The sequence below is a fragment of the Typopeltis vanoorti genome, chromosome 11 (genome assembly GCF_054136105.1).
Source record: "Typopeltis vanoorti isolate ZY-2024b chromosome 11, IOZ_Tvanoo_1.0, whole genome shotgun sequence".
NCBI lineage: Eukaryota > Metazoa > Arthropoda > Arachnida > Uropygi > Thelyphonidae > Typopeltis > Typopeltis vanoorti.
The window spans coordinates 103,636,487-103,651,988 of NC_143559.1; the positions used below are offsets into that span (position 1 = coordinate 103,636,487).

The following is a 15,502-nucleotide window of genomic DNA, read 5'->3' on the forward strand; positions in this document are numbered from 1 at the left end:
GCTGACAGTTCAGGGTTATTAAAAATGGAGCACTACACGAAAGAACAACGTATTTTTATTGTTGAGCAATATTTTAAAAATAATGAAGGTTTGGCAGCTACAGTTCGCAATTTTCGTACAAAATATGGTCGGAATAGTGATTTAACTTCATCAACTGCAAAAAGATAATTAAAAAATTCAAGGAAACAGGATCAATTAGTGATCTTATACACTCTGGCTGTTCTTCAACAAGTCGTTCAACAGAAAACATCGAAGTAGTTCGTGAGAGTGTTGCTGAGAGTCCAGGAACATCAATTCGGCACCATGATCTTGAATTGGACATTTCGAGAAGCTCTCTACAGCGTATTCTCACGAAAGATTTGCATCTTTATGCTTACAAAGTTCAATTGACTCAAGAACTGAAGCCTACTGACCACACACAGCGAAGAGTTTATTGAATGGATTATGGAACAACAACAAGTGGATGCTTATTTTTCGAACAAAATCATCTTCAGCGATGAGGCTCATTTTCATCTTGATGGCTTTGTTAATCGATAAAATTGTCGCATTTGGGGTTCAGAAAATCCACGAGTGATTGTTGAGAAACAAGTGCATCCACAACATGTCACTGTTTGGTGCAGATTTTGGGCTAGAGGCATCATTGGTCCATTCTTCTTCGAAAATGCGGCGCTGGTAAGGCAATAACAGTTAATGGTGCTCACTAACTGTTATTGCCTTATTATGATAATGACATGATGATCCAGTTTTTTGTGCCTAAATTGCAAGATGTGGATGTGGACGACATGTGGTTTCAACAAGATGGTGCCACATGCCATACAGCCCGAGAAACAATTCAATTACTGCATGAGTCATTTCCTGGTCATGTAATTTCCCATTTTGGTGATCAGAATTGGCCGCCCAGATCATGTGACTTAACGCCGTTGGACTTTTTTCTTTGGGGTTTTTTGAAATCTAAGGTTTATGCCAACAAGCCCTCTTTTGAAGGAGGAAATTGAGTGCTGTATCAACGAAATTCAGCCACATTTATGCAAAACGGTCATGGAAAATTTCGACAAAAGAGTGCATATATACCAGCAAAGCCGTGGAAGCCATTTACCCGATATGCTATTCCTTGCATAACCCTATACTGCATACTTTATGAATCAATAAGAAATTACAATTTTTACTTAAAAACCTGTGTTTTCTATCAAAATTACTTCTTGCGTGAATTTTGGGACACACTGTATATACATACATACAGAGACAAGCTATATTACATTTCACACAGAAAGCTGAAGAGACAATGATTTGATCAACAGTTATTCTACTGGCCTGACCTCTAGTGAAAAATTTGATTAAATAACTACATCAAAGCTATATTCTATTTAAGACAGCATCAGAGAATTTTTTTTTCCCCTCTAGATTCATTAAAAAATGATATCCTAATTTAACATGAAAATTGTTACATTAGATTTAAGATCCTGGATTACCTATAATCCTATTTATAAGCAACTCTTAGGGAGAGAGAGTATGCAGGTAGAATATGCACCTTCCTTATTCTTGGGATTTTTAGACCATCATTTTTGTTTTGATTAGGGTGGTTGATGAGAGTTGTTATCACACCAAAACATGGTATGAACGTAAATTTAAGGAGGCCTGTGAAATTCTTATTAATCACCCTAATCTTAACAATAATGATGGTCTAAAAATCTCAAGAATTATGGAAGGTACATATTCTACCCACATACTCTTTCTCCCTAAGAGTTGATTATAAATAGGATTATAGGTAATCCAGGATCTTAAATCTAATGTAACAGTTTTCATGTTGATTTAAGACATCATTTTTGCTGTAATGAAACTATCTAGAGGAAAAAAAAAATTACCTGATTCTGTCTTAAATAGATTATAGTTTTGTAGTTATTATTGTTATTATTCAGGCCTCCGTGGAGTCAAAAGACTCATCGCGGGAGATCCCTTCTAGGAAACACAGTCTATCATACCACTCCTTAAACTCATTGACCATTCTAGCTCTCACCACTTATCAGGCAATGCATTCCATGGTTCAACCACCCTCCATGCAAAGAAACCACTCCTCACCCTCTTTCTCAGTTTCCTTCCGTAACTTCCAGGGATGGCCCCTTGTCATCACTCCTTCCTGTTGTTCAACCAAATGAAAGAACTCCCCATTGTCAACCCTGTAACCACCTCTCAACAATTATATCAACAATTAAGTCTCAGTCATATCACCTCTCCTTCTATCCACCAAACTGCAGTCCACATTCCCTCAGCCGATCCTCGTAATTAACATTGTACAGTCCTGAAACCATCTTTGTTATTCGCCTTTGTACCCTTTCCACAGTTAATTTATCCCCTTCAAATCCTGGGGACCAAATCTGAGAACAATAGTCTAAGTGTGGTTTGATCAGGGTCTTATACAACGGAATGATAACTCTTTTATCTCTGCATGTCAGCGTCCTTCTCATTATTGCAGCAATCCTCTGTGTTACCTTCACCACGTTTACAATATGTCCTCTGAACTTCAGGTTTCTATCAATCATCAACTCCAGATCTCTTGTCTCCCTTACTTCCTCCAGTACAGCTCCTCCAATAGAGTATGGTGTGTCCCAAACCTCAAGACCTTACATTTTGCTGTATTAAACTGACACTCCCAGTAATTTGCCCATCTGTCTAGCTTATTCAAATCCTCTTGCAGGGCTACCACATCTACACTATTACTAATAACCCTTCCCAGCTTCACATCATCTGCAAACAACTGAATATCTCCCTGCAATCCACTGACAATATCATTGATATAAAGGTTAAACAATATAGGTCCCTGTGGGACCCCACTTGTAGCCCTCTGCCTCCTTGAAACTGCCCCACCATACACAACTCTCTGATACCTATTGGACAGCCAATCCTGAATCCAGTTGACCAACCTGACATCCAAACCCATGTGCTGCAACTTAAATATCAGTTTATCATGTGGCACCCTGTCAAATGCCTTCAGAGTCAAAGAAAATGGCAGTATAGGCTAGCATCTTACTAAAACAAGAGCGCCCCTTAACAAATCTATGTTGACTCTCACAAATAACATTGCCCTCATCTGCCCAATGCTGTATACGGTCCCTCACTAATTTCTCCTATATCTTAACAATTACCGATGATATGCAAATTGGCCTATAATTAGACACTTCCAGTCTGCTACTGCCTCTATGCAATGGCACTATCTTACCTTCCTTCTGTTCCCTGGGCACCTTTCCTGTAGCCAGACTTTCATTGAAAAGCCAGGTCAAAGGAGTTGTCATTTCTTTAGCACATTCTCTCAAAACTCATGGTGAAATACCATCCAGTCCCACAACTTTACTGACATCCAGAGTACTCAGTATTTGGAACACACTCTCCTCCTGCATTTAATTTAATCAAAAATTTCACTAAAGGTCAGGCCAGTAGAATAACTGTTGATCAAATCATGTCTGTTTAGCTTTCTCTGTGAAATGTAATGTAGCTTGTCTCTGTATATATATATATATGTGTGTGTATATAGTCCAGATGTGATGACCTTAATATGAAAGTTGGGAAATTAAACATCAGGGAATTAAAATTATTTCTAACATGATTGTAGAGTCCATAATTTGTCTAAAATGAAAGCAGATTTGTTTCATTTCCATTTGGCTATAAAAATTGATTGATCTTCTTGCTAAACAGATTATAGCAGTAAAGTACTTATGTACAGTAATCCAGTTAAATTTTTGAAAAGCTGCAATGGAGAGACATTGTATCAGTTTTCTCAGCAGTTAATTTCAGTTGCCAGTCAGAATGTGCATTAGTGGAAGCTACCTTTCCATCTAAGATGGGAATGATTTCTTTTCAATTTGCTATTGCACAAGTATATCTCTAATTATGACAATTGTACTGGCTAGATCAATGCATTGAGGCTTAACAATTTCCAGTTGTGGATTTTGATATTATTTGCCAGTAAATTCAATTCACTGTACCACATTTTTCAGATGCCTATGCAATACAGAGTTTAAAAGTAACATTGCTGTTTATGTGGCTTTGGTCAAAACTTTCTGATAAATTATAGTGCTAAATTTCAGTTTTCTTTAGTGCAAGTTCGTTTTATTGGATATAAATGTCTCCAATGCATAAAAATTCTAGCTGCATATTTAATCTTATTGATAAGTTATGTTATGTCGTGTTGTCACTAAGTTTTCTAAGCAAATTTATACTTCTGAGAGGTTACTATCAAGAAAATGGTGAATTTAAACACACATGATTGAAAAATTAATTGAAAATGTGTTATATCAAGCAATTAATTAACACATTCATTATGTGAATGTCTTAATTGGTTACTGATTTCTAAAAATTAGGGTTAGTGCTTTGTTTCTTGGAAAGAATAGTTTTATGATAGAACAAAAAAAAGTGAAAGTGATTGTGGAAGAATAACTTGAGTGCTGAGTAGTGTGATAACAGAAGCAGGCAAAATAGTAGTTACTAAAGATTTTTTTAAGGCTGTCATTCAAGTGAAGATATTACCTTGATTTGACAAACTGATGTTGGAATAGTGAATTTGGAAGTACTTTGGATATTGAAAGATGTACAATCCATCGAATTAGATGGAATATCAGCTTGTGTATTAAATCGAATGATTTAATACTGATTATAAAAAAAAACTTATACATAATGTTGCATCTGTAATAATGCACATTTTAAAATAAAGTAATTATTGAAACAAGTCTGTAGCACATTTGGGAGGATGCTTACCTTTTTGAATGTGATGCACCTCTGTGTAGTTGAAAGAGTTGCTTGTTGGACAACTAAGATTTGAATTCTGTGGTGGGGTGGGGGAGAGAGAAATATTCAATTAATGTTTCAATTTCCGTTGAAAATCAGTTTCAATTAATGCTAACCAGCTGTGAAAATAAAATTCAATTAAAAAAAATTCTGCAGAGTCCCATCAAGTGTTATTGAAAATGATAGCTGGAGAACTAGAAAATACATTAGAAATAAAATTAAGGAAAAGTTTTTGCAATGGCATTTTAATCTAGTATTTATATTTAAGTGCAATAAAAAAAAAATCTTTCTTTTAAAATATCTTAACTGCATCATTGTATTTTAGCACCTCCACCCTTTGTACCAAATGTTACTGCTCAAGATGATACGTCAAATTTTGATGATTTTGAGTATGAAGCACCTCGCCCCTCAGTGAGTGATATTAAGCAAAAGAAAGAGTTTAGTGGAGAAAATTTACCTTTTGTTGGCTTTACTTATACATCATTTTTAGGTTCTAATTCAGATAGGTAAGTTTTAGATTAGGTGAATATTAATTTTAGTTAATCGATCAAAAATGATAATGTTAAATGGATTATAGTAATTATGCTAATATTTAGGAATAAAAAGGAAAGTTGGATTTTTCAAGTGTCAGAAAGCAGCTGATATAAAGAAAAAGCAGGTAATTATTGGAAATTTAAACATCAGAGTAGGAAATTAATACTGGATATAAAAATGTTTGTGGAAATTTTGAATAAAAGATAAAGCAAATAATGGTAAGTACCTGCTGGATTTCTGTTCAGGACATGGACTAATTACTAACACCATGCTCACATAAAGATATGCAAACACACAGAGAAAAGATACAAGAAGTTCTCACTATTATTGATAGCTGCACTGGTTCAGAATTTAAGAGTATACAAGATATTTGAAGCAGGAAGTAATCACAATTTAGTTTTGAGCAGGATAAATGTGAATATCATATTGAAAAGAAAAATAGGTAAGAAATTCTTAATCTGTCAACTGATTTTCAGAGATTAACTGTACTCATATACAAGTATTAAAGAAAAAATGAAAGACACAAGAAATAGTCTGATTAACTGCTACTATCTGATAGTCAAATCTTCCCACTTGTTTTCAGTATGCAGTAATACAAGATTTGAAATAGGAAGTGATTACCATTTAGATTTCAGCTGGATAAAATTGAATATTATATTGAAAAGTATATAAGAAAGTTAAAAAAAAAAAAAATAAAAATAAAAATAAATGGATGGAACACGTTGAAAGAATGAAAAACAGAAAGATTGCAAACCGTTAGCAAAAAGAAAACCAGGACGTCCTTTTAAGAGATTCAACGATGACTTAAGACTGGAACAGGCCACTCTAGGGCTAAATCCTTGACAGGCATGATGATATAAGAAAGTTTTAATTAGTTGAACAGCTTTCATCACAAATATTCAAGAATGAATATTCTTGAATTCAATAAAAGAATTTGCAAACAAGAACCAAACCTTGGAGATTCAGTGATGGATTCTGACAAAAACATTGACTAAGAAAATGTTGACTCATCCAGTCATAGACAGCGCATTATAAGCTGTTTTCAAGGATATAAAAATTAGAACTCCATGGTGGATTCAGGAAGTTAAAAGGGTGTTCAAAGAAAGAAAGCAAGTTGAAAGTTCTTAGCAAGTAAGTCAGCATGTGCTCAGAGAATACAGTGAAAAATGTAACAAAGGAAAGCAGTGTGTAAGACTAAATGAAAGTCCGGGGACAGATTTGTAAATGGAAAGTGGCAGAACAGTAGTTGAAAATATTCAAGACAGATAAATCAGGAATACATATCAATGCTTAAAAAAAAAAAAAAAAAAAAAAAAAAAGCCATCATAGCTGAAATGTGGAAAAAGCAGCTGGAGTAGATATAAAAACATACTCAAATCTGGGGATATAATAGTTAGTGACTGCATTGCATAATTGCAGAAGACTGGGTCAACCAGAATTAAAATTCTGGTGATTGGAATAGTTTTCATTATGCCTATCGAAAAAAAGAGTACTGAATGTGAAAATTCAGCAATCTTCTACTTAATATTCCAAGTGAGATTCATGCAAGTATACATGAAAAGAGGATAAGAAAAATTGTGGAAGAGAATACTTGGTGAAGAACTGGATTTTAATATATATATTATTCTTAAAATATATATATATATACATATAGTGCATTACATAATCTATATTTAAGTTGTAACTCTGTAATTGAAAGAAGGTATAATGTGTTTAAAATTAGGTATATGACAACTTGTTCCTCTATTATTCATCATTTACGAGGGTGGTCTGAAAAGTTCTGGCCTAATAATGAAAAAACAAATTTATAATTTCAAAATTATTTATATTTTTCAACATAATCTCCCTTAAGACTAATACATTTATTCTAGAGATGCTCCAGCACCATTATCCCATCCTTGTAGTGGTTCAGCTGCAGTCACCTCTTGATTCGAAGAAAAATGCTGACCAGCGAGGAAGAGTTTGTTTTAGGAACAGATAGAAGTCAGGGGGAGCCAAATCTGGGGAAATAAGGTGGATGTCCCAACAATTCATAGTGCAGATCACTTAATTTTCCCATTGCCAAAACACCTTTGTGGGCAGGTGCACTGTCCTGATGAAAGATCATTTGTTTCTTCTGCAAACTGGGTCGTTTCTCACGAATTTTTTTCATCTAGTCTGGTTAAAAGATCGGAATAATATTCCCCAGTTATTGTTTTACCTATTAATAAACAAAATGCCTTTAGCATCCCAAAACAGCGATGCCATGACCTTTCCTGTTGATGGAACCGACTTTGTCTTCTTTGGCACTGAACAACCGGCTTCTGTGCACTGTTTTGACTGCTGTTTGGAATCTCGTGTGTAATGGTGAATCCAAGTCTCATTCATAGTAATAAAGCAATGAACAAAATCAGTTTTATTCTTGTTAAAATGCTCCAAGCACTGTTCAGAGATTTTCATGTGAGTGCGTTTTTGATCTGCTCTGAGCAAGCATGGCACCCATCTTGTGCAAAGCTTTTCATTTGCAATTCTTCATGCAAAACATCCTACACATTCTTTTGAAATGCCTATAGTCTCAGCAATTTCATGCAATTTGATTCGCCAGTCATCCAATACTATATCATGCACTTGATCAATGATTTCTGGTGTTACACTTTTTGGGCATCCTTCACACGGATCACCTTCAAAGGCGTACTGGCTACGTTTAAACTCGCAGCCCATTTCTTAATTGTCGAAAACGAAGGAGAAGAGTGCCCATAAACTTTTATTGACTTCGAATGAATTTCTTTTGCCGTTAAACTTTCTTTTACAAAGTGTTTTATAACCGCACGATACTCAATTTTATCCATTTCAAGGGATACAGACAACACTTTTGCTTCAGACAGCTGTATATATATAAAGCAAACTACTTGATAGAATGACTTGCAATTTCACATGGATGCTTATGACAGATGTACCAACTTAGAAAAAAAAAATCTTGCCGATAGTGTTGCCATCTATGGTCAAGGCAAGAACTTTTCAGACCATTCTCGTATATGGATAACCTATGACGGAATTTGACATGAGATGTGATATCAAAATTTGAGATATTCAACTTAGCTTTTTTACTCAATCAAATTAATATAAAAACAGAGGAAAACTCACAATTTATTTAATGTGAAATTTTTGCCTAAGCATCTTCGTTACACTTAAATTAAAGATGCTAAGAAATTGTATTCTTGGTTTAATCCTTTTTCCAAGAGTAAACAAAGTCCATGAAGTAACTTCATGACTTGGCAACTCATAGAGGCTTCACATCACCTGCCTTAGTATCCCACGTTGCATCCTTACAGACATGTATAATGCTATGTATTATGGAAAGGATCACCATTCAGACCAGTTTCAACCTTTATTGAAGTCTCATCATTGGGAGCCAGACCTAGAAGTGATACTAAGGTTGAAGTGATGCAGAAGTCATATTTCCATATACACGTAGTCAAAAGGTATCACACCTTATTACTAAAATACAGTCATCCTTCAACTTACATTGGGGTTCTGTTCCATCTGGTAGGACGTAAGTCAATACATTATATCAGCAGTTTTACGGGTTAGGGACTCAACTGTAATAAGTATACTGTCGTTTTAATTTTTAAACATAAAACTGTACTGTGCATTACTGTTACTATAAAACAGGAAAATAATCGCCCAAATCTTCCTCCACAATCGCATCTTCATTATCTTTCCCACGAGAAGGACCAGGCTGCAGCTCTTCTGGTGTTACTTTTTTTTTAATGTTCAATGTGCTTTGCTTATTCCTCTTCTTTTCATCATAAATTTGTTTATAGCAAGCAAACGCATCATGTACTTTCCTTTCTACTAATAAGTAGCATTCAACATTGATTCATGCCTTCGGCCATTTTGAGAACATCACTAACTGCAGTGAACATTCCTGCAGGATAATTCACTGTGAATTGTTTAACTAACTACTTGTTTCTCTTTTCCTTTTCTTGTTCTTCTTCTGCAACACGTCATTCCTACAGTTTGACCAATTCTTTGCTGGTGAATTCTTCAGGGAGCACTTTCTATGAGTTGAATATGTTGTCATCATTCCCTTTGAGATTCAGATTGTTTGCTAGGGCCGCTATTTCTTCACTCAATTTACAAAGATCTTTATTTTTTTCAAAAATCTCAAAATCGTGCATAAACCTCTCATACCATTGAGAGGTCACTTTGTCCCAAACCACAGCAATATTTTTAATAGCATGATAAATATTGATTGCTTTGCAGAATTGCATGTGCGATCATTTCCTTCAGTGGCAGAAATGGTTTGTGAAAAAGTTCTCTATAGATAATAAGACTTAAACATTGCAGGAACCTCCCTGATTCATTTGTTGGATCAATATTAAATTATTAAACATTGTAATTTAGATATTTCTTGTGAAAATTTTGAGATGTTTTGTTGATTTTCAGTATCAAAATAAGTTGTTTTATAATTTAGGACTTTCCAGTGTTTGGATACTAGTGTCAACTCTCCAGCATTATCTGCAGGCTCAGATGTTGACTCTTATGCAAAAATGAAAGACTTGACAGTAGAACTTCAGCAGAAGTTAGTTCTGGTAGAGAGTAGTAAAGCTGTTCTAATAGAAGAAAATGAAAAGTTGAAAAGAAAGGTTAATGAATTGGAGAATGCCAACTCCTTGTTAGAGAAAGATTGTTATACTTTAAAAACGGCTGAATCTCAACATATATCTTACATTAAGGTATGCAGTGTTAACCACATATTGATATTTCTTTATTGATAATGTATTTAAAATTTGACAAATTCTTTTGAATAAATCAGTAATAAAAGAACAGCATTTTTGGATTTTTATACTATCATTTTTAAAGTTTTGCATTCTAAATTTATTGTATTATATATTTATAATGTAAATTTTATAAATATAATATTTCTAAATATATAAGATGTCCATAAATCTACAAATTTCATTTATGTAACTTATAAAAGAAAATGACTTTGCTTTATATTTATCTTACAGAAGATAAATTTAAAGTACGATTATAGTTTACTTGATTAACTTAATTTTGTGGTTTTAATATATCATTTCAGTTTGTGTTCTGTGTAACAATAGCTAACTCCTATATTCCTACCATTTTTTAGTGTTTCCTCACATGATCTGAAATCATTATATATAACACCAAGACTGATTTGTCTTTAGGAAGATGATTTAGTTGTTATTTGCTACATACAAAAGTGAGATGCTTCACCACCCATAACCACTGAATGATTATCTCCTGTGAGATAGCTTCATTCATATGCAGAGGTTGCACTATCATGAAGACTAAGAATAGGCAGTAATACAACTATGCTGAGTGCCATGTCTGATTGGAGAACATGTCATTTAGTATATGCTTTCTATTAGTCAGTGTTATGTGTGTTTAAAGTGACTTTGTGGAGAGCATCTTGGTGTAGTTGCTCATTTAATTTACAAAAAGTAGACTGATTTTGATTGCCTTTGGAAATTAGTTTGTACGATGTTTTGTAAGCTTATGAATAGTGCACGTTCATTTTGTGGTATGTGGGATGAAGTGACATTAAATTGTGCAAAACAAGTATTTGTGCTTCTGATCGGGTAAACATATGAATTGTACTTTGGATATAAAATGTGAGTGGACATTGGCTTCCTACATGCTGTAGCAGGAGTACAAAACATTTAATAAGATGATCAAATGATATGTTAATCAAGATCATGTGCTTTTCCAGTGGTATGGAGGGAACCTACAGATGCAAATGCGACTTCCGTTATAATAAATATTTTTAGGTCCTAAACATGCAATAAAATGCACAAATTAACCATGAAAATAGTAACTCATGGTTAATTTGTGGATGTTCCTGGATGTTGACAATGTGAAGTTCTTTCCTAATATCCTCGTTTTTAATATGATATTGCCATTGATGCCATCTGTACACGCCTATAATCTTTTTCAGGACTCTCATATCTGCAGTCTCTAGTCTTTGGTCAAGTGTTTTACTTCTGACCCAGCTCTCAGATCCATAAGTTAAAACTGGTTTGAACACTGTCTTGTATAGCTAATTTAGTGTTCTGACTAATTTCTCTCTTATTCCATATGAATTTATTCAGTTGACTTCCCACCATACCAGCTTTGCTGATTCTGTTGTCTATTTCTATATTTAATTTACCATCTTCAGTAAAAATCGTGCCTAAGTAGCTGAAATGTTTCACTTGTTCCACAGGTTCTCCATTCACAACACAGTTGACATTTTCAATGATTCTGCCTATTTTCATTGTCTTTGTCTTTTTATTGCTGACCTTCATACCATATCTATTACAAGAGCTATTCAATTTAGTCAGAGAATCTTGCAGACTTGTAGCAGATTTATTTAGAAGTATAACATCATCCGCATAAAGCAAAGACCTGACATTAACATCTCCAATTTTGATATCATGTTTAATACCACTTTCCTTCATAATGTGATCCAAATAGATAACGAATAACAGAAGGGATAATGTACATCCTTGTCTCACACCAGATTTAACATTAAACCATCTTCCTGTACTTCCTTCAATTCTAGCTGCTGACTTACAACTCAAATAAAGACTAAGTATTGCTTGATATAATGCCCCATTGACACCATATAACTGTAGCGTATTGAATTGCTTCTCTCTTGGCACCTTGTCGTATGCCTTTTCCAAATCGACAAAACTTAAATACAGATCTCTGTTATATTCCTATGCTTTCTTGACTATTTGTCGTAAAGTGAAGATCTGATCCTGACAGCCTCTATTTGGTCTGAATCCAGCTTGTTCTTCACCAAGCTTTTCTTCCACAATTCTTCTCAACCGTTTCTCAAGTATACTTGCATAGATCTTGCCAGGAACACTCAGTAGGGAAATACCTCTGTAATTCTCACATTCAGTTTTATATCCCTTTTTATATATGGGTACTATGAGAGCTCTACTGCAATCATCGGGAATTCGTCACTCTGTCCAGGCTTTCTGAACTATGCAGTGCAGCCACTGTAAGACTCTTATACCACCATACTTCAGCATTTCTGGTCGAATATCATCTACTCTTGCTGCCTTTCCACATTTCAAGCCTTTGATGGCTTTTTCTACTTCAAGTATGGATATGTATTCCTGACTGCATGCCTGGTCAGTGTTTTTTACCACTGTGCTGTCATCACTGCTTGTTTCATTTAGCAGTTTTTCAAAGTAATTACTCCATACTTCAAGGATATCTTTTTCTCCTGTTTTCATGTCACCTTTATCATCTCTAACTCCTTTTACAGCACTCTTTCCTCCATTCCTAAGCTTCTTCAACACCCTCCAGAATATTTTGCCACCTTCTTGATATTTATTTTCTATATTCTTGCCAAAGTCCTCCCATGACTTTTGTTGAGCTAGTTTTACACACTGTTTAGCTTTCGTACATTTGTCTCTGTATTCTGTAAGAGTAAAAGCCGACTTATTTGCCAGGAACATTTGGTATGCTTTCTTCTTTTCCTTCACTGCCCCTTTAACTTCCTGTGTCCACCAGGTAGCTCTGATTTTTTTATCCTTGCACACAACCTCACCACATTCCTCTCTGGCAGAATCAATCAATGTTTTCTTCAGAGTTTGCCACTGAATCTCCAAGGTTTGATTCCTGTTCTCAAACTCTTTCATTTTTTCTTCAATAATCTTTGTGTAATTTAGTCTACAGTTCACATCTGAGAGCTGCTCAACTTTTATTCGCTTTAAAACTTTCTTACATGTTATTCTTTTCAATATGAAATTCAATTTTATCCTGCTCAAGACCAAATGGTGATCACTTTGAATTTCAAATCCTCTGCACAGCCTGTTGTTCTGCTCCAGTGGGGAAAACATCACTATCAACAATAACATAGTCAATGAGACTTTTCTTATTCCTTGCCTCTTCTCTCCATGTGAATTTGTGCACATTTTTATGTTGGAACATGGTGTTAGTAATAACCAGTCCATGTCCTGAGCAGAAATCCAACAGATATATGCCATTATTATTAGCTTTGCTCTTTTCTCCAAATTTTCCCAAAATATTTTTGTATGTCTCACAATCATTTCCTACTCTGCTATTTAGATCCCCAATGGCAGTTTCGGATTTAGCTAACCAAATTGTATTTTTTTTATTGGCTTAAACCAAAAGATGATGTACAAGATGAAAAACTAGTCTGCTGAGGTATTGCCTGGACTTGAGGGACAAGGCCTCACTGTTTTCATCAAGGAACCAGAGTGAACAGCTACAGGAACAAACAACATCATTTCAAGATGTCCACAATAAACAGAAGAAGCATCAATAGAAAAGAAGTGGAACTAGCAGACGAATTTGTGATGTATCATGTTGACATAATTATTGTTACTGGAACAGAGAACACTAACTATAACAAGTAAGATTCTTCTAAATAACTACATGTTATATTCAGGGAAAAGGAGTAGCTGTATAATCTTCAACACTGAACATGAAAAACTTCTTGAATGGCAGGTAGCATTAAATAATGTGGATAAACATCAGAATGGAAAATTGGACAGTGAGACTTATGCCTATGAATTTCACAGAAGGTTAAAGTAAGGAATTTTTGCCATTAGAGAATGCAGCTGATATAAAGAAAAGAGAAGTTGGTCCTCACTGGGGATTTGAACAGTAGAGTAGGAAATGAATGACAGATATGCAGAAATGTATTTGGGAAAAGGGCAAAACCAATAATAATGGTAATTACTTGCTGGATTTCTGTTCAAGACATAGACTAGTTAACACTGACACAATGTTCCAACATAAAAATTTGGAGAGAAGCCACAAGGAATAAGAAAAGTCTCATTGACTATATTATAAATAGTGCTGGTTCCAGATAAGAATATACAGGGAACTTGAAATAGGAAGTGGTCGTTTAGTTTTGAGCAGAATAAAATTGAATATCATATTGAAAAGAAAAATATGCAAGAAACTTTTAAAAAAAAATCAGTTGAGCAGTTTTCAGAGGTGAACTGTAGACTGAAGTATAGCCATATTATTGTAAGAAAAATGAAAAATGCATGATAGAACAGGCCGGTCTCATCTGCATTGTAAACTTGAGATAAATAAGACCCTCAGATTCAATGACTTCATTAATGTATTTTCTGAATGCTCAACTTGTTCAATATCGGCACTTAGTGCTTCACCACATGTTTGCCTGTTTGTAATGCCATGGTGTTTACGAAAGCACCAAAGCCACCCATCACTTGTTTGGAACTATATGCCCAATATGCCAGCTGACCTTGGTTCAACACCAAGAACAGCAACGTCATTAGACCATTGTTGAACAAATCACTTGTAAACTCCTTCTTCTAAATTCTTATGCTTGGCCAACTTCACGTTTCTTATCTGCCACAGTGGAACAACTTTTGGTGCTCTCAATGCTATATTTTAGCAAAAACCAAAATATAGGTTTTTTTCAAAAAATACCTATATTTGAAATATAGGTATTTTTTTGATACCTATCAAAAAATACTAATATTTTTTATTATTAAAAAATATAATAAAGTAAGTTTGTCTTTATTTTTGTGTATGTCTGAAACTGTTTGCTTTTTCACTCCATAAGGTTCACAAATATGAGCAACACATGCACCGTTTTTCAACTTGCTTATTAACTCAAGTTTCTGTGCTATCGTGAAGTTTACTTGTTTTCTTTTAACACCAGACATTAACTGTTATTAATAATGATTAATAACGGTTTAACTAAAAATTACTCCAGCAACAGCCTAAACACCATGTTTTGCTCTAGCAATGCTACTGACACTATGTCGTCGAACCAAAGCACATGCACCATGCGAACTGTTACGCACGAATATATGCGAATGTATCCGAAGATGCAATTTATAAATGCTGCCGATCGCTTCTGATTAACCATCATATTATTTATTTTTTTATTAATTATTTCATTATCTGTACTTATTTGTCAAATTATGTTCATTAAATCTGAAGTCCGTTGAAGCAGGGTCCGTTAAATCGACATTTTACTGTATGTTAATTCTTGAGGTAGAAAAAGCCATCAAAAACCTGAAATGTGGAAAGGTAGCTGGAGTAGATATTTCCATAATACTGGAGAACAGAAGTACTCCAGTATTATGGAAATACAAGTTTTAGTTCAGAAGAGAGAATTCCAGATGGTTGGAGTAGAGCTCTCATGATACTCATCTGTAACAAGGGAAATAAAACCAATTGT

The 15,502-nt window shown here is 34.5% G+C and overlaps 1 protein-coding gene across 1 annotated transcript in view; it reads left to right on the forward strand.

Moving 5' to 3' along the window:
* The window catches only part of LOC150101893 (citron Rho-interacting kinase-like), a 594,274-nt gene that overhangs the window by 54,946 nt on the left and 523,826 nt on the right, over positions 1-15,502 (forward strand). Inside the window, exons 8-9 of the mRNA XM_090400165.1 lie at positions 5,102-5,282; positions 9,767-10,028. Coding sequence (XP_090256291.1) covers positions 5,102-5,282; positions 9,767-10,028 — 443 coding nt within the window. The remainder of the gene's footprint in view (positions 1-5,101; positions 5,283-9,766; positions 10,029-15,502) is intronic.